General features: G+C 53.4%; 1 protein-coding gene across 1 annotated transcript in view; it reads left to right on the top strand.

Annotated features, from left to right (window-relative positions):
• The window catches only part of LOC125449751 (atrial natriuretic peptide receptor 1-like), a 45,925-nt gene that overhangs the window by 4,761 nt on the left and 22,986 nt on the right, over positions 1-18,178 (top strand). Inside the window, exons 3-12 of the mRNA XM_048525626.2 lie at positions 723-836; positions 1,480-1,615; positions 3,559-3,653; positions 5,157-5,292; positions 7,006-7,093; positions 8,899-9,019; positions 10,114-10,188; positions 11,277-11,354; positions 13,182-13,286; positions 13,965-14,036. Of these exons, the coding sequence (XP_048381583.2) occupies positions 723-836; positions 1,480-1,615; positions 3,559-3,653; positions 5,157-5,292; positions 7,006-7,093; positions 8,899-9,019; positions 10,114-10,188; positions 11,277-11,354; positions 13,182-13,286; positions 13,965-14,036 (1,020 nt within the window). The remainder of the gene's footprint in view (positions 1-722; positions 837-1,479; positions 1,616-3,558; positions 3,654-5,156; positions 5,293-7,005; positions 7,094-8,898; positions 9,020-10,113; positions 10,189-11,276; positions 11,355-13,181; positions 13,287-13,964; positions 14,037-18,178) is intronic.

The raw sequence follows: 18,178 nt of genomic DNA, 5'->3' as shown, positions 1-18,178 counted from the left end.
TCCTTCTGATCCCACATCCCTGCTTCCCTCATCCCTCTGATCCCACATCCTTCTGAAACCACGTCCCCCGATGCAATGTCCCCCTGATTCCCCTGATCCTGCTTCCCCCCAATCACTGCTCCCTCCTATCCCAGCTCCCTCTCTTTACTGACTGTGTCTCTATTTTTGCCTTCCTCCAATCCTGTTGTTCTGCTGCACACGGACCTCCTGTTTTCCCACCCCCCCACCCACCATTCCCTTATGCTCCTCTCCCTTTCTCCATTGTGTGTTTATTCAGCTTCCGCCATCAATGCTGTCAGCTGGATGGACCTCATAGAATCTGAGTTCCCTGACTGGGGCTGTTAGTCTGGTCCAGTCAGGGAGCCCTGGCTGACAGGTATAAACAGGAGAGTCAGAGGACAGAGAGCTGGCTCTGAGGGAACTGGATCAGTGTCAAGGACTCCTCACGTGTAAATAAAGGGTGACGGAGTGGCAAGCTAGTGGCTTCTGTGAAGATATTTCAGTATCTCTGTCCCAACTCACTGTGGGAGCGAGCTGCACATTCTCCCAGCCTCACGGTAAAGACATTTATTCCTGAATTCTCGATGGAATTAATCAATATGTGAGGATTATGACCAGAAGTGAAGTATCCAGATTGGTTTCTTGGGGATTGGCCAGTGGCTGTGTCACTCACATACACACTTTTCCCAAACATATCTTTCTGTTGTGTTCCTCTCTAACAGGCAGTGATGATTATAACGCTGAGGGAGCCTGACAATTCCGAATACCAACAGTTCATGCACCATCTAAAACTCTATGCCAAGCAGTATTTCAATTTCACCGTCGAGGATACCCTGGTGAGTAGACGCAGGGTCAGAAAACTAGAGGTTTCGAGGATATCTGTGTGTGTACTTGTTCCTGTCACCGGCCCCTGTTCACCCTGTCAGCTCACAGTTACCCACCGGACCCCCAGTCACAGAATCTAGTCTTCAGAACTGACAGAGCAGGCACTTTGGGAGAGTCAGCGCTGAGGGAGGGGACACAGTCGGAGAGTAAGTGCTAAGGAAGGGGACACTGTCAGAGGATCAGCACTGAGGGAGTGGGCACAGTTGGAGGGTCAGTACTAAGGGAGTGCCGCACTGTCGGAGGGTCAGCGCTCAGGGAGCGGGCATTGTCGGAGGGTCAGTGCTGAGGGAGCAGGCGCTGTCGGAGGGTCAGCACTGAAGGAGCGGGTATTGTCGGAGGGTCAGCGCTGAGGTGTCAGGCGCTGTCGGAGGGTCAGCGCTGATGCAGCGGGCACTGTCGGAGGGTCAGCGCTGAGGGAGCAGGCGCTGTCGGAGGGTCAACGCTGAGGGAGCGGGCACTGTCGAAGGGTCAGTGCTGATTGAATTTTGATCTGTCAGATTCTCTGTCAGTCTGTGCCTCCCAGACCACAGCATTAGCCTGTTTCTCTCTGAAAAACACAGCCTGACCAGAGCTGTTTCCTGCCTCCTCCTCCAGATGAACTACGTGGCGGGAGCATTCTATGATGGGATTATGCTGTATGCACACGCTCTGAATGAGACCTTAGCTGCTGGAGGGACTGCTAGAGATGGAGTAGCCATTACCCAACAGATGTGGAACCGAACCTATCATGGTAAACTGTCCTTCTAATCCCACAAACATCTGGATCGATACCTCTCTGAGAGAGAGGGGACTGAGGGATGCCTGCCAGTGTACAGATATCTCTGTGTCAGAGAGAGAGATGTGACTGAGAGGCACCAGTCAGTGTACAGATATCTCCCTGAGAGAGACGGGGGGTACTGAGAGACACCAGTCAGTGTACAGATATCTCCCTGAAAGAGAGAGAGAGGGGACTGAGAGACACCAGCCAGTGTATGGGTATCTCCCTGAGAGAGAGAGGAGGGACTGAGAGACGTCAGTCAGTGTACAGATATCTCCCTGAGAGAGGGAGAGAGGGGACTGAGAGGCACCAGTCGGTGGGGCAGATATCTCCCTGAGAGACAAAGAGGGGAGACTGAGAGACACCAGTCAGTGTACAGATATCTCCCTGAGAGAGAGAGAGAGGGTGTTCTGAGAGACACCAGTCAGTGTACAGATATCTCCCTGAGAGAGAGAGGAGGGACTGAGAGACGTCAGTCAGTGTACAGATATCTCCCTGAGAGAGAGAGAGAGAGGGGACTGAGATACACCAGTCAGTGTACAGATATCTCCCTGAGAGAGAGAGGAGGGACTGAGAGACGTCAGTCAGTGTACGGGTATCTCCGTGAGAGAGAGAGAGAGGGGGTCTGAGAAACACCAGCCAGTGTATGACTATCTCCCTGAGAGAGAGAGAGGAGGGACTGAGAGACACCAGTTGGTGAGCAGATATCTCCCTGAGAGAGAGAGAGAGAGGGGACTGAGATACACCAGTCAGTGTACAGATATCTCCCTGAGAGAGAGAGGAGGGACTGAGAGACGTTAGTCAGTGTACGGGTATCTCCGTGAGAGAGAGAGAGGGGCGTTCTGAGAGATACCAGCCAGTGTATGGGTATCTCCCTGAGAGAGAGAGGAGGAACTGAGAGACACCAGTTGGTGAGCAGATATCTCCCTGAGAGAGAGAGAGAGGGGACTGAGACACACCAGCCAGTGTACGGGTATCTCCCTGAGAGAGAGAGAGGGGACTGAGAGACACCAGTCAGTGTACAGATATCTCCCTGAGAGAGAGAGGGGACTGAGATACACCAGTCAGTGTACAGATATCTCCCTGAGAGAGGGAGAGAGGGGACTGAGAGGCACCAGTCGGTGTGCAGATATCTCCCTGAGAGACAAAGAGGGGAGACTGAAAGACACCAGTCAGTGTACAGATATCTCCCTGAGAGAGAGAGGGGGGGTTCTGAGAGACACCAGTCAGTGTACAGATATCTCCCTGAGAGAGAGAGGGGGGTTCTGAGAGACACCAGTCAGTGTACAGATATCTCCCTGAGAGAGAGAGGAGGGACTGAGAGACGTCAGTCAGTGTACAGATATCTCCCTGAGAGAGAGAGAGAGGGGACTGAGATACACCAGTCATTGTACAGATATCTCCCTGAGAGAGAGAGGAGGGATTGAGAGACGTCAGTCAGTGTACGGGTATCTCCGTGAGAGAGAGAGAGAGAGGGGGTCTGTGAGACACCAGTCAGTGTATGGGTATCTCCGTGAGAGAGAGAGGGACCGAGAGACGTCAGCCAGTGTACAGGTATCTCCGTGAGAGTGCGCGTTGGTAAATATTACCTGTGTGGGGTGTCCTGGTGAAGTGCTGGGAACTGCCTTCTGGAAGCACTGGTCTCTGTGGTGCACAGGGCCCTGATGGTGCAGTTCAGGAGGTTGTATCAGTGACACGGGGGGGAAGAACTGGTGTCACTCCAAGGCAGACTGTTTATCTCTGATCGTGGGCATCTGTCACCCCCACTCCATGAACGGGACGTGTGACTGTGTCTGAATGGGGGGCAGCGTGCTGGTGGGGTCTGGGGTTCTCAGTCAGAGTTGGAGAAGATGATGTCATTTTGCTGACCATTCCATACTCTTGGAACATGTATTATTCTGTTTCACATTGTCCAGGGGTGACCGGGTTCCTGAAGATGGATGTAAATGGTGACAGGGAGAATGACTACTCCTTGTGGGACATGACCGATCCTGATCTCGGAACGTTCCAGGTCAGCAGCCCTACCTGCTCATGTTTCACTCTCACAGGCTTTTCGCTTCAGTCGCTTTCATTGTTTGTTTGTGGGAAACACTCTGATCAGTAACACCTCACTGTGGGTGCGGAATCACGCTATTGGAGACTTCATCAACAAATGTTTGTTTACACATGATTGCTGCCGACTGTCCAACAGTGTCTGCTTCCTCACCACGGAACCTCCGACAGTGCCCACTCCCTCAACGCTGACCCTCTGACAGCTCCTGCTCCCTCAGCTCTGACCCTCTGATAGTGCCAGCTCCCTCAGCACGGACCCTCCGACAGTGCCAGCTCCCTCAGCACTGACCCTCTGACAGTGCCAGCTCCCTCAGCATGGACCCTCTGACAGTGCCAGCTCCCTCAGCACTGACCCTCTGACAGTGCCAGCTCCCTCAGCATGGACCCTCCGACAGTGCCCGTTCCCTCAGCATTGTCCCTGCGATGTTGCCCACTCCCTTAGCACTTACCCTCTGATAGTGCCAGCTCCCTCAGCACTGACCCTCCGACAGCGCCTGCTCCCTCAGCTCTGACCCTCCGACAGTGCCAGCTCCCTCAGCACTGACCCTCTGACAGTGCCAGCTCCCTCAGCATGGACCCTCCGACAGCGCCTGCTCCCTCAGCTCTGACCCTCCGACAGTGCCAGCTCCCTCAGCACTGACCCTCTGACAGTGCCAGCTCCCTCAGCATGGACCCTCTGACAGTGCCAGCTCCCTCAGCACTGACCCTCTGACAGTGCCAGCTCCCTCAGCATGGACCCTCTGACAGTGCCAGCTCCCTCAGCACTGACCCTCTGACAGTGCCAGCTCCCTCAGCATGGACCCTCCGACAGTGCCCGCTCCATCAGCACTGACCCTCTGACAGTGCCAGCTCCCTCAGCACTGACCCGCCGACAGTGCCTGCTCCCTCAGCACTGACCCTCCGACAGTGCCCGATCCCTCAGCACTGACCCACTGACAGTGCCAGGTCCCTCAACGCTGACCCTCCGACAGTGCCCGTTCCCTTAGCATTGACCCTGCGGCGTTGCCCACTCCCTCAGCACTTACCCTCTGACAGTGCCCACTCACTCGGCGCTGATCCTCTAACAGTGCCCAGTCCCTGAGTACTGACCCTCTGACAGTGCCCACTGCCTGAGCACTGACCCTCCAACAGTTCCCGCTCCCTCGGCGCTGATCCTCCGACAGTGCCCACACCCTCAGCACTGATCCTCCGACAGTGCCCACTCTCTCAGCACTGACCCTCTGACAGTGCCTGCTCCCTCGGCGCTGACCCTCCAACAGTTCCCGCTCCCTCGGCGCTGATCCTCCAACAGTGCCCACACCCTCAGCACTGATCCTCCGACAATGCCCACTGCCTCAGCACTGACCCTCTGACAGCGCGTCCTCCCCTGTATTGATATGGGAGTATTCATTTCCCTTTGTCCATCTGAACCAGAGGTGAGAAAGTTCGACATTGATCTCAAGCTCCCCCCATGTTTCCGCAGGTTGTGTCCCACTACAATGGGACTCTGAAGAAGATCCTTCCCATTTCTGGATTAGAGATTCACTGGCCCGGGAACGCGGTCCCAAAAGATGTGCCTCGCTGTGGGTTTGAGAATGAGAACACAGCGTGTATGAAAGGTCAGTGTTTACCTACGGTACACCTCGGGACTCAGCCCTCACTCATTCCTTTCGACCCCAGCCCAGCCGAACTCAGAGATTGCACATCAATTACTCCCCAGTTACCCCCAGCACACTACCCACACACCCTGTCAGCCCTCCCCTGTGCTGTGGTGACCCTCAGGTTAAACCACTGACAGCCAATCTTTCTCTGCCTCTCTCACTCCCTCTCTGTCTCCCGCTCACTCACTGCCCCCCCCGCCCACCGGCTCACTCTGCACCCTCCACTCGATCACTCTCCCCTGCTCACTCACTCTCCCCCGCTCACTCACCGCCACCCCCCCCCCCCAACTTATTCACTCTCCCCCCGCTCACTCACTCACTGCCCCCCGCTCACTTGGTCTCCCACTCTCCTGCTCACTCACTCTCCCCCTTCTCACTCACTGCCCCCCACGTGCTCACTCTGCCACTCACTCACTCTCCCCTACTCACTCACTCTCCTGCTCACAGCCTCCCACTCACTCATTCTCCCACTCGCTCACTCTCACTCATTCTCCCACAAAGTTTCTCCCCTTTCTCACTGTCTCTCTCCCTTTGTCTCCCTCTCTGTCTCCTGCTCTCTCTCTCTACCGACCCCCCGCCGCTGTGTCTCTCTCTCTCTCTCTCTCTCTTTCTCTCTCACGCCCAGTCTCTCTCTGACTCCGTCTCTGTCTCACGCTCTCTCTCTCTACGCTACCTGCTCTGTCTCTGTGTCTCTCTCTCCCCCCGGTCTACCCCCACTCCCCTCTTCCCACCGCTCTCACCCCACCACTCTGCCCCTCCCCCTTCTCCATTACCCCCTCTCTATTCCCCCCACCTCCCTCTTCCCCCTTTCCTCTTCTCCCACTCCCCCCTCTTTCTCCCCATCTCTCTCTCCCCTCTCTCTCCCTCTCTCTCCCCACTCTCTCTCCCCCTCCTTCTCTCTCCCCCACCCCTCTCTCTCCACCCTCCTTCTGTCTCTCTCCCTTCTCCCTCCTCTCTATCTACCCCCCTCTCTCCCCCCTCTCTCTACCCTCTCTCTCCCCCTTTCTCTCCCTCTCTTTCCCCCCCTCACCCCCACCTCTCCCTTCCCCTTCTCTCCACCCTCTCTCCCCCCCCACCCCTGTCTCTTGCCCCTGTCACGCTCTCCCCCTCTCTATTCCCCATCGCCTCTCTCTCCCCTTCCCCCCTTTTTCCCCCACACCTCTCACTTCCGCCTCCACCTTTCTCTCCCCCTTCCCCCACACACCTCTCTCTCCCCCTCCTCCTCTCTCTCCCTTCTCCCCCACCTCTCCCCCCTTTCTCTCTCCCACCTCTCTCCTCTCTCTCTCGCCCCGAAGGAGACTATTGGGCCCCTCTGGCTTGTGTTGGCTCAGCTGCCGGGTTTGGCCCACTCCCTGTAGACCCTCCGCAGTTCCCCCTTAGGAAACCTCCCTTGCACCATCCATAGAGTCTGAGTGCCGTAAAGCATACAGCCCAGAACAGAGGACAATATTGTGGCTGGTCCTTTGGCAAAGGATTAGCCGACCATCTCAGTCCCTTCTACTGGAGAGTCACCATCTTCAGGCAGGGTTTCACCACCAACCACACCCCCCCCCAACCCCCTAGAAGCTGGGGTTGTCCCCGCCCTGGGGCCAGGGTCGGACCAGAATCCCGGCCCCATCCTTGTCCTGACTCGGTGTGTTCCTGACTGGGATTCTGTCGCCTGTTCCACAGGGAGGATGTTTACCATGCTGGAGGTGCTCGCTATTGTCGGCAGTCTGATCCTCCTCATCATCACCGTCACCTCGGTCCTCATCTACAGGTACGGGTAGGGGGTCGCATTCACTTGGAGAGCTTCCTCATGCGAGAGAGGGGAGTGTGACTGCCCCCCTGCACAGAGGCTGAGCCACAAGCTACAGCAATAAAACAGCCTCCATAATCCAGGGCTAATCGATCTCCTGACAGCTGGGAAGGTACGGTGTTATCACTGGGCTGTTAATCCAGACCCAGGTTTGAATCCTGCCACAGCAGGTGGTGGAATTTCAGTAAAAAAGAATCTGGAATTAAGAATCTGGCGGTGACCGTGAATCCATTGACGATTCTTGGACAAACCCATCTGGGTCACTAATGTCCTTCAGGGAAGGGAACTGTCACCCTTACCTGGTCTGGCCTACATGTGACTCCAGACCCACAGCAATGTGGTTGACTCTTAAATGCCCACTGCGTAATTAGGGATGAGCAATAAATGCTGCCCTAGCCAGTGATGCCCTTGTCCCGTGAATGAATAATTATTAAAAGCAGCAGGTGAGAAGCGCTGGGTCTGAGGAATTCAGTCCATGGGGTTACTTGTTGGAGCTGTAGATAAAGAGAGTAGGGGAAGGGTTGTAGTGGAATGGTGGTGTTGGGGGCGTCTGGCGGTAGTTATAGCCTGGTTGGTCAATGGGAGGGATGATTCTAGTTGGTGGCTGGGAGGGAAGGTCAGAAGGTGGAATGGAAGGCAGGAGATGGGGCTGGAAGGGGAAGCAGGCATGGGTCGGAAGGAGAGCTCAGTGTTGAGCCCTCCGGGCTGCAGGGTGCCCAGGTGGAAGATAAGATGGTGTTCTTCAGATTTGTGTCCTGAGTCACTGCGACACTGCAGTAGGTTGGGGATGGACATGTCGGAGGGGGAGTGGGGTCGGGGAGTTGAATTGGGCAGTCATGAGCCAGGCGAAGATGCTCGGTGAAATGATCATCTAGTGTAGGTTTGGTCTCATCGATGTAGAGAAGACCACAATGGGAGAACTGGATGCAGTAGACTAGGTTGGAGGAGATGCAGGTGAATCTCTGTCTCACCTGGAAGGGCTGTTTAGGGCCCTAGAACTGAGAGCTCCTTTCAGTGTCACAGTCACTGAAATTACAGCAAATTCTGTTTTAACCAGCACCTCACCGACTGGCATTCTGGATAAGCCAGTGACAATTATATATCTCAAATACCGCAATGCCTGTGTAACGATCCTGTAAATCAAGTATAGCACTGATGCGTATACCCCAGATACACTGACCCTCACACACTGACTGTCACATTGCAGACCCTCACACACTGACCCTATCACGCAGACCTCCCCCATCGCCGTACCGACTCAGTCACACTCTCCCCCACCATTGCCACACCGACCCATTTACCAACCCCCACCCCCCCAGGATCTTATATGTTTCATTTAAGTAGCCTCTGACTTTCTAAACTCCAGTGGTTACAGGCCAAGCCTGACCACCCTTTTCTAAGAGAATTCACCCTTTTCCAAGTAATAGTCCAGTCAATATTCTCTGCACTTCTTACAAAACATTAACGTTCTTCCTTAAATAAGGAGACCAGCCTTGTAACTGGTAACTTGTAGCTCCTGGGGTGGACTCAGCCACGCCCTGTGTCACTAAAATGATGCCTCCCTTCTTTTGCCTCCAATTCCATGAGCCTTCCGTATTACCTGCTGTATTTGCGCACCCTGCTCCTGTGATTCAGTCCCCAGGATACACAGACACCTCCCCATCTCCAAGCTCTACAACCCCGCACTGATTTTATTCTGTGAATGGCAGAGGAAATACAAGGATGTGGTGTGCTCCTGATTCTCTGGCTGTTCCAACCTTTTCTAGGAAGTTTAAATTGGAGAAGGAGCTGGTGAGTGAGCTGTGGCGGATACGCTGGGAGGACATTCAGTTCAGCAGCTTGGAGAAGAATCTCTGGAGTATGGGCAGCAAGCTGACCCTGTCGCTGGTAGGTATGGGTGTCAGTTTGTCTGTGAGTGCGTATGCACGTGTGTGTATATAGAACATAGAACAATACAGTGCAGAACAGGCCCTTCAGCCCTCAATGTTGCGCCGACCTGTGAACCAATGTAAGCCCATCCCCCTACACTATCCCATCATCATCCATATGCTTATCCAAGGACTGTTTAAATGCCCCTGATGTGGCTGAGTTAACTACACTGGCAGGCAGGGCATTCCACACCCTTACCACTCTCTGAGTAAAGAACCTGCCTCTGACATCTGTCTTAAATTTATCACCCCTCAATTTGTAGCTATGCCCCCTCATACAAGCTGACGTCATCATCCTCGGAAAAAGACTCTCGCTGTCCACCCTATCTAATCTCCTGATCATCTCGAATGTCTCTATTAAATCCCCCTCTTAGCCACCTTCTCTCCAATGAGAACAGACCTAAGTCCCTCAGCCTTTTTTCATAAGGCCCTTCCTCCAGACTAGGCAACATCCTGGTAAATCGCCTCTGCACCTTTTCCAGTGCTTCCACATTCTTCCTGTAATGGGGTCTCCAGAACTGCACGCAATATTCCAAACGAGGCCGCACTAGCGTTTTGTACAGTTGCAGCACGACATCACAGCATGTTGGTGTGTGTGTGTGTGTGTGCGTGCGTGTGCTCATGTGTATGTGTGTGTATATGTGTGTGCGCGCGTGCATGTGTATGTGTATATGTCTATGCGCGTGTGAATGTGTGTATGCATGCGTGCCTGTGTGTATGTGTGTATGCACACGCATGCGTGTGTGTGTATGCATGTGCACGCGCATGTGTATGTGTGCGTATGTGTATTTGTGTGTATGCGTGCACGTGTGTATGTGTGTGCATGTGTATCCTGATGGTATTATCCCCAGAATAACAAATACACCCAACATTAGCGGCCCATTCTGTCAGCAACTGGTGGCCTATTCCCTCCCAGCGAAAGGAGGTGAACTCCCCCAGTCATGGGGGCATGTCCACCCTCTGCCTTGCAGTTTGTTTGATGTCCATGTTAAACATGGAGGAAATATTTAAGGAAATTTGAGTTTGCTATTTTCAACAATCTGTCTCTTCTAGCGTGGCTCGAACTATGGCTTCCTGCTGACAAATGAAGGGCAGTGCCAGGTCTATGCCAAGACAGCGTATTACAAGGTAGGAAATCACACCAGGAACAGCATGGAACCTCCCTCCAGAATGAGCCCGTAATAGATTTTATCTGTTGCTGTGATACTGGACAATACAGCAATTATAGATGGTCCTAGGGGCACTGGGACGATAGTGGTGGGGACGGGGATGCTCTTGTGGGGTGTGGTGGGAAAATGGAGGACTCACTCCTAGAGGGAGTGGAGGAGAGTAGGAAGGGGGACTCGGTCCCACAGGGAGTGGTGGGGAGAGTGAGGAACTAGCTCCCACGGGGAGTGGGGGATAGGAGAATGGGGGAGTCATTAAGTGGGGAGGGGGAGAATGGGGGAGTCGCTCCATTGGCGGGGGGGGAGAATGGGGGAGTCGCTCCATCGAGGAGTGGAGTACTCGCTCCGGCGGGGAGTTTGTGGGGGGGAATGGCAGACTCCCTCCTGCAGGGAGTGGGGAGAGAATGGGGGGCTCGCTCAGGCAGGGAGTGGGGGGGGGGGTGTGGAGAACAGGGGACTTGCTCCCTTGGGGAGTGGGTGGGGGAGAATGAGGTACTTGCACTTGTGGGAGTGGGGAGAATGGGGTACTCGCTCCTGGGGGAGTTGGTAGGGGGGAATGGCGGACTTGCTCCCACGGGGAGTGGAGGGGGAGAATGGGGACTCGCTCCATGGGGGATTTGGTGGGCGGGAATGGCAGGCTCGCTCCCACAGGGATTTGGCAGGGAGAGAATGAGGGATTCGGTCCCGTGGGGAGCGGGAGAATGGGGGACTCGCTCCATCGGGGAGTGGGTGGGGGGAGAATTGGGGACTCGCTTCTGTGGAGAGTTGGAGGGGTGAATATCCAAGATGCGGAAAAGGGGGAAGCTGGATAAACACACGAGGGCTGAACAGACCGGAGAATGTACTGTTGGGATGTCAGGGTGGGTGGCACTGACAGACACGAGATGATGCCAGTGAGCAGACTGAGGTGTGGCATCTGCGTAATGACGAGGACATGGCCATCGGTGAATATCCATGATGAAACTGACCTTCTCTGTGAGAGTGGGGCCACCACCTCATGTCTCTCACACGCCCATCCTATTTGTGCTTTCCTCTCATTTCTCTCCTTAGGGAAATGTTGTGGCCATCAAACACATCAACCGCAAAAGGATGGAACTCACTCGAGACGTGCTTTTCGAGCTCAAACACGTATGTCCCAGACCAAGTGTCTTCCATTCTTCTGTGTCTGACCTTCTGAGCAAATGGGAAGAGGTTTGATCCATTGGGATCCTGTCCAATGAGAGAGAATGGGACAGGGTATGGGTCCATTGGGATTTTGTCGAGTGGGAGTGAATGGGAAGGGGTTTGGGTCCATTGGGAGTGTGTACAGTGGGAGTGAATGGGATGGGTTTGGGTCCATTGGGGTTGTGTACAGTGGGAGTGAATGGGAAAGGGTATGGTTCCATTGAGATTTTGTCGAGTGGGAGTGAATGGGAAGGGGTTTGGGTCCATTGGGAGTGTGTACAGTGGGAGTGAATGGGAAGGGGTTTGGGTCCATTGGGAGTGTGTACTGTGGGAGTGAATGGGAAGGGGTTTGGGTCCATTGGGATTGTGTAGAGTGGGAGTGAATGGGAAGGGGTTTGGGTCCATCGGGATTACGTACAGTGGGAGTGAACGGGAAGGGGTTTGGGTCCGTTGGGATGGTGTACAGTGGGAGTGAATGGGAAGGGGTTTGGGTCCATCGGGATTATGTACAGTGGGAGTGAATGGGAAGGGGTTTGGGTCCGTTGGGATTACGTACAGTGGGAGTGAACGGGAAGGGGTTTGGGTCCGTTGGGATGGTGTACAGTGGGAGTGAATGGAAAGGGGTTTGGGTCCATTGGGATTACGTACAGTGGGAGTGAATGGGAAGGGGTTTGGGTCCATTGGGATTACGTACAGTGGGAGTGAACGGGAAGGGGTTTGGGTCCGTTGGGATGGTGTACAGTGGGAGTGAATGGGAAGGGGTTTGGGTCCGTTGGGATTACGTACAGTGGGAGTGAATGGGAAGGGGTTTGGGTCCATTGGGATTACGTACAGTGGGAGTGAATGGGAAGGGGTTTGGGTCCATTGGGATTACGTACAGTGGGAGTGAATGGGAAGGGGTTTGGGTCCATTGGGAGTGTGTACAGTGGGAGTGAATGGGAAGGGGTTTGGGCCCATTGGGATTACGTACAATGGGAGTGAATGGGAAGGGGTTTGGGTCCATTGGGATTACGTACAGTGGGAGTGAATGGGAAGGGGTTTGGGTCTATTGGGAGTGTGTACAGTGGGAGTGAATGGGAAGGGGTTGAGGTCCGTTGGGATGGTGTACAGTGGGAGTGAATGGGAAGGGGTTTGGGTCCATTGGGATTGTGTACAGTGGGAGTGAATGGGAAGGGGTTTGGGTCCATTGGGATTACGTACAGTGGGAGTGAATGGGAAGGGGTTTGGGTCTGTTGGGATTACGTACAGTGGGAGTGAATGGGAAGGGGTTTGGGTCCATTGGGAATGTGTACAGTGGGAGTGAATGGGAAGGGGTTTGGGCCCACTGGGATTACGTACAATGGGAGTGAATGGGAAGGGGTTTGGGTCCATTGGGAGTGTGTACAGTGGGTGTGAATGGGAAGGGGTTTGGGCCCATTGGGATTACGTACAATGGGAGTGAATGGGAAGGGGTTTGGGTCCATTGGGATTACGTACAGTGGGAGTGAATGGGAAGGGGTTTGGGTCCATTGGGATTACGTACAGTGGGAGTGAATGGGAACATTTAGTCAGTTGGGATTTTATACAGAGGCAGTGTGGATTTTAGAAGCTGTCTGGTTAGCTGTAGCTATGATGTGATTAGCAAAACAAACTGCACATTCTTTTCATGGTGAATGAGTGTTGCAGCACAATTCAGGCTCCTTTGTGTGAGCCTGACAGACTGAATGGACTTATTCTGTAATGTAGACCGTCCATGAGTGTCAATCTCATCCGCAGCCTTTCTGTGTTTGTGCTTTCCCCCTCGCTCGGCAGATGAGAGACGTTCAGAATGAACATTTAACCCGTTTTATTGGAGCCAGCATCGATCCTCCAAACATCTGCATTGTTACTGAATACTGTACCCGCGGGAGCTTACAGGTATGGAGGCCGGCACTGTCAGAGGACCGGTATGTCCCACACATCATCACCCACCTAATCCCTCCTTTTTCTCTGTTTAAACCATTCCGCATTGGGCTTTCCCAATGGTCGGGATCCTCCAACTGAAGATATGAAGGGGGGAGTTCCCCTTCAAACACTCCATCCAGCCCTTTAGAAGTTACCTCTAGTTATTGCGGGGACAGCATGGCACAGCAGGTAGTGTTTCTGCCCCCTGAGCTGGGATAGCTCTGGGTTCAGTTCTCACTCTGGAACTTGATGGGTGTGTGTGTCTGTGTGTGTGTGTGTGTGTGTGTGTGTGTGTGTGTGTGTGTGTGTGTGTGTGTGTGTGTGAGTGTGCGTTTGGATGTGTGGGTGTGCATGGAGGTGGGGCTTTGTGCGTGTGTGTGTGTGTCTGTGAGTGTGCGTTTGGATGTGTGGGTGTGCATGGGGGTGGGTCTTTGTGCGTGTGTGCGCGTGTGCGCGCGCTCATATAAGACAGTTCAAGAGGTTGAGAACCGGCCTGTGAACCCTTCTGTCAGCGAGAGTTTCCTGGCCAGTGCTCTGCCAGCATTAGCTCCACCTGCAACTTGCAACTGGGCCTCCTTGATTGAAAACTACCAGCCCCGCCAAACACTTACTTTTTCATCAGATATATAAAATATGTATTTTTTTTATTAGGACATTTTGGAAAATGAGAGCATTACCCTGGACTGGATGTTTCGCTACTCGCTGATCAATGATATTGTGAAGGTAAGACCCCTTTACATTGATAGGAAAGGTTTGGAGGGAGATGGGCCAAACGCAGGCAAATGGGACTCGTTTGGTTTTGGAAATCTGGTCGGTACGGATGAATTGGGCCGAAGGGCCTGTTCCCGTGCTGTATGACTCTAAGCGTGTTGTTAGCTGTAGCCGTTTCATGTAGCTAAGGGCTGGTTAATGCGGTCTAGTAGGTTTGGAATAACGGCGGGGGAGGTGGCCATTCAGGAGTTGGGGGAAAAGACAGGAGTGGCTCAGAGGTTAGTGCCGCTGCCTCACAGTGCCAGAGATCCGGGTTCAATTCCAGCCTCAGCAACTGGCTGTGTGGGTTTCCTTATATCAGTATGTGGAGCTATGATGTTGTGACCATTACGGAGTCTCAGATATCGCAGGGGCGGGAATGGCTGTTGGATGTTCCGGGGTTTAGATGTTTAATAGAAATAGGGAGGGAGGTAAAAGAGGTGGGCGAGTGGCATGGCTAGTCACAGCTGCAGGAAGGGAGGACGTGGAGGAGGGTTTCTCCACTAGGTCAGTATGAGTGGAAGTCAGAAACAGGGAAGGAGCAGTCACCTTTTTGGGAGTTTTGTATAGACTCCCCCAGTAGCGACAGAGATGCTGAGGAACAGATTGGGAGACAGATTGTGGAAAGGTGCAGAAGCAATAGGGCTGTTGTCATTGGCCGACTTCAGATTCCCTGATGTAGACTGGAACCTCCTAAGTGCAAATAGTTTGGATGGAGCAGATTTTGTCAGGTGTGTCCAGGAAGGATTTCTGACTCAATGTGTAGATAGGCTGACTAGAGAGGAGACCATATTGGATTTGGTGCTTGGCAATGGACCAGGTCAGGTGTCAGATCTCTCGGTCGGAGAGCATTTCGGTGATAGTGACCACAACTCCCCTGACTTTTACTATAGTTGTGGAGAGGGATAGGAGCAGACGGTGTGGGAAGGTATTTAATTGGGGGATGGGGAATCACAATGCTATTAGGCAAGAACTGCGGAGCACCAATTGGGATCAGATGTTCTTGGGGAGATGCATGATAGAAATATGGAGGTTGTTTAGGGAGCAGTTGCTATGCAGGTACTGGATAGGTTTGTCCCACTGTGACAAGGAAAGGATGGGAACGTGTAGGATGACAAGACAAGTGGAACACCTGGTCAAGAGGAAGAAGGAAGATTACTTAAGGTTGAGGAAGCAAGGATCAGACAGGGCTCTAGAGGTCTAAAAGGTAGCCAAGAAGGAATTGAAGAATGGACTCAGGAGAGCTAGAAAGGGGTATGAGAAAACCTTGGCGGGTTGGATCAAGGAAAACCCCAAGGCTTTCTATGCTTATGTGAGGAACAAGAGGATGGCCAGAGTGAGGGTAGGGCCCATCAGGGACATTGGAGAGAACTTGATGGTCGAGTCAGAGAAGGTAGGGGAGGTCCTTAATGAATACTTTGCTTCAGCATTCACCAGTGAGAGGGACCTTGATGTTTGTGAGGACAGCATGAAACAGGCAGATATGCTCGAACAGGTTGTTGTTAGGAAGGAGGATGTGCTAGAAATTTTGAAAAACATGAGGATAGATAAATCCCTGGGCCAGACAGGATATACCCAAGGTTACTACGGGAAGCGAGGGAAGAGATTGCTGCCCCTTTGGCAATGATCTTCGCATCCACATGGTCCATCGGAGGTTGTCAGGAGAATTGAGTTGAAGAGCCGCGAGGTTATGCTGCAGCTCTATAAAACCCTGGTTAGACCACACTTGGAATATTGTGTTCAGTATTGGTCACCTCATTATAGGAAGATTGTGGAAGCTTTATAGGGTGCAGAGGAGATTTACCAGGATGCTGCCTGGTCTGGAGGGCAGGTCTTATGAGGAAAGGTTGAGGGAGCTAGAGCTTTTTTCATTAGAGCGAAGAAGGATGAAAGGTGACTTGATAGAGGTGCACAAGATGATGAAGGGCATAGATAAAGTGGATAGTCAGAGACTTTTTCCCAGGGCAGAAATGCCTGTTACCAGGACGCATAATTTTAATGTGCTTGGAGAAAGGCTTTGGGGAGATGTCAGAGGCAGGTTCTTCACACAGAGGGCAGTGGGTGTGTAGAATGCGCTGCTGGCAGTGGTAATGGAGTCAGATAGTGTAGAGACTTTTAAACGACTCGTGGGTAGGCACATGGATGACCATAAGATGTAGGGTGTACAGGGTAGGATAATAGGTCGGCACAACATTGTGGGCAAATGGGCCTGTACTGTGCTTGACTGTTCTATGTTCTGTGTATGTCCTCTGGGTGCTCTGGTTTCTTCCCACTGTCCAAAGATGTGTAGATGGCCGTGGGAAATTGCCAATGTCCCCAGGGATGTGCAGGTTAGGGTGGATTGGCCGTGCTAAATTGTCCCGTAGTGCCCAGGGATATGCGGGTTAGGGTGGACAGGCCGTGCTAAATTGTCCCGTATTACCCAGGGATGTGCGGGTTAGGGTGGATTGGCCATGCTAAATTGTCCCATAGTGCCCAGGGATGTGCGGGTTAGGGTGGATTGGCCGTGCTAAATTGTCCCGTAGTACCCAGGGATGTGCGGGTTAGGGTGGATTGGCTGTGCTAAATTGTCCCATAGTGCCCAGGGATGTGCAGGTTAGGGTGGGTTGGCCGTGCTAAATTGTCCCATAGTGCTCAGGGATGTGCGGGTTAGGGTGGGATTGGCCGAGCTGAATTGTCCCGTAGTGCCCAGGGATGTGCGGGTTAGGGTGGGTTGGCCGTGCTAAATTGTCCCATAGTTCTCAGGGATGTGCGGGTTAGGGTGGGATTGGCCGTGCTAAATTGTCCCGTAGTGCCCAGGGACGTGCGGATTAGGGTGGATTGGCCGTGCTAAATTGTCCCGTAGTGCCCAGGGATGTGCGGGTTAGGGTGGATTGGCCGTTCTAAATTGTCCCGTAGTGCCCAGGGATGTGCGGGTTAGGGTGGATTGGCCGTTCTAAATTGTCCCGTAGTGCCCAAGGATGTGCGGGTTAGGGTGGGATTGGCCGTGCTAAATTGTCCCGTAGTGCCCAGGGATGTGCGGGTTAGGGTGGGATTGGCCGTGCTAAATTGTCCCGTAGCACCCAGGGATGTGCAGGTTAGGGTGGATTGGCCGTGCTAAATTGTCCCATAGTGCCCAGGGATGTGCGGGTTAGGGTGGGTTGGCTGTGGGAAATTGCCCCGTAGTGCCCAGGGATGTGCAGGTTAGGGTGGATTGGCCGTGCTAAATTGTCCCGTAGCACCCAGGGATGTGCGGGTTTGGGTGGGTTGGCCGTGCTAAATTGTCCCATAGTGCTCAGGGATGTGCGGGTTCGGGTGGGTTGGCCGTGCTGAATTGTCCCATAGTGCCCAGGGATGTGCAGGTTAGGGTGGGTTGGCCATGCTAAATTGTCCCATAGTGCTCAGGGATGTGCGGGTTAGGGTGTGATTGGCCGTGCTAAATTGCCCCGTAGTGCCCAGGGATGTGCGGGTTAGGGTGGATTGGCCTTGCTAAATTGTCCCGTAGTGGCCTGGGATGTGCGGGTTAGGGTGGGTTGGCCGTGGGGAATGCAGGGTTGTAGGTGTGGGCCGTGGTAATGTGTCAGTGTGAGGGGTTGGAGTGGTCCCGATGGGCCACATGGGCTCTAACGGCACTATGATCCTGCTGTGGAGACTAAGCAGACTCAAGAGTTGATAGGTACCTGCTCCCAGTTCCTTATGTTGTTGAATGGCAAGGCCAGCAAAAGGAAAAACCCCTGGTTTCCCTGAATGACGGAGAGCACCAAGAGATTAGGCCAGTGTCCAGCAGAGGTGAGGACAACCTGGAAACCACCTCATTGCCGCAGCATGTTTGTTTTTTCTTCCCCTTTGTCTCAAAGTGTGCCACTTGTTGGAGGAAGAGAAGGGGAGGGGATCAAAAGAGGTTTACCTAGCGCTCCCTGCCACCCCCCCCCCCACCCCAACCACCACCACCTTCCCAACTCCCTCCATTTACTTACAGTTGGCGATTGGGTCTGCGGTTCGATGAAAATACAACAACAAGGTGGCATTGCCGTCCCAAATTGAACTCGGCAATGGAGTGGAAGATGAGAAAAGCAGCCATGTGGGGCGGCACTAAGGCAGGCCAAGCCAGGGAGGTGGGATTTCAGGAGTGTCTT

The sequence above is a fragment of the Stegostoma tigrinum genome, chromosome 47, assembly GCF_030684315.1.
Source record: "Stegostoma tigrinum isolate sSteTig4 chromosome 47, sSteTig4.hap1, whole genome shotgun sequence".
Lineage (NCBI taxonomy): Eukaryota > Metazoa > Chordata > Chondrichthyes > Orectolobiformes > Stegostomatidae > Stegostoma > Stegostoma tigrinum.
Note: the sequence above shows the minus strand (reverse complement) of the source record. Positions and strands in the feature narration are given on the sequence as shown.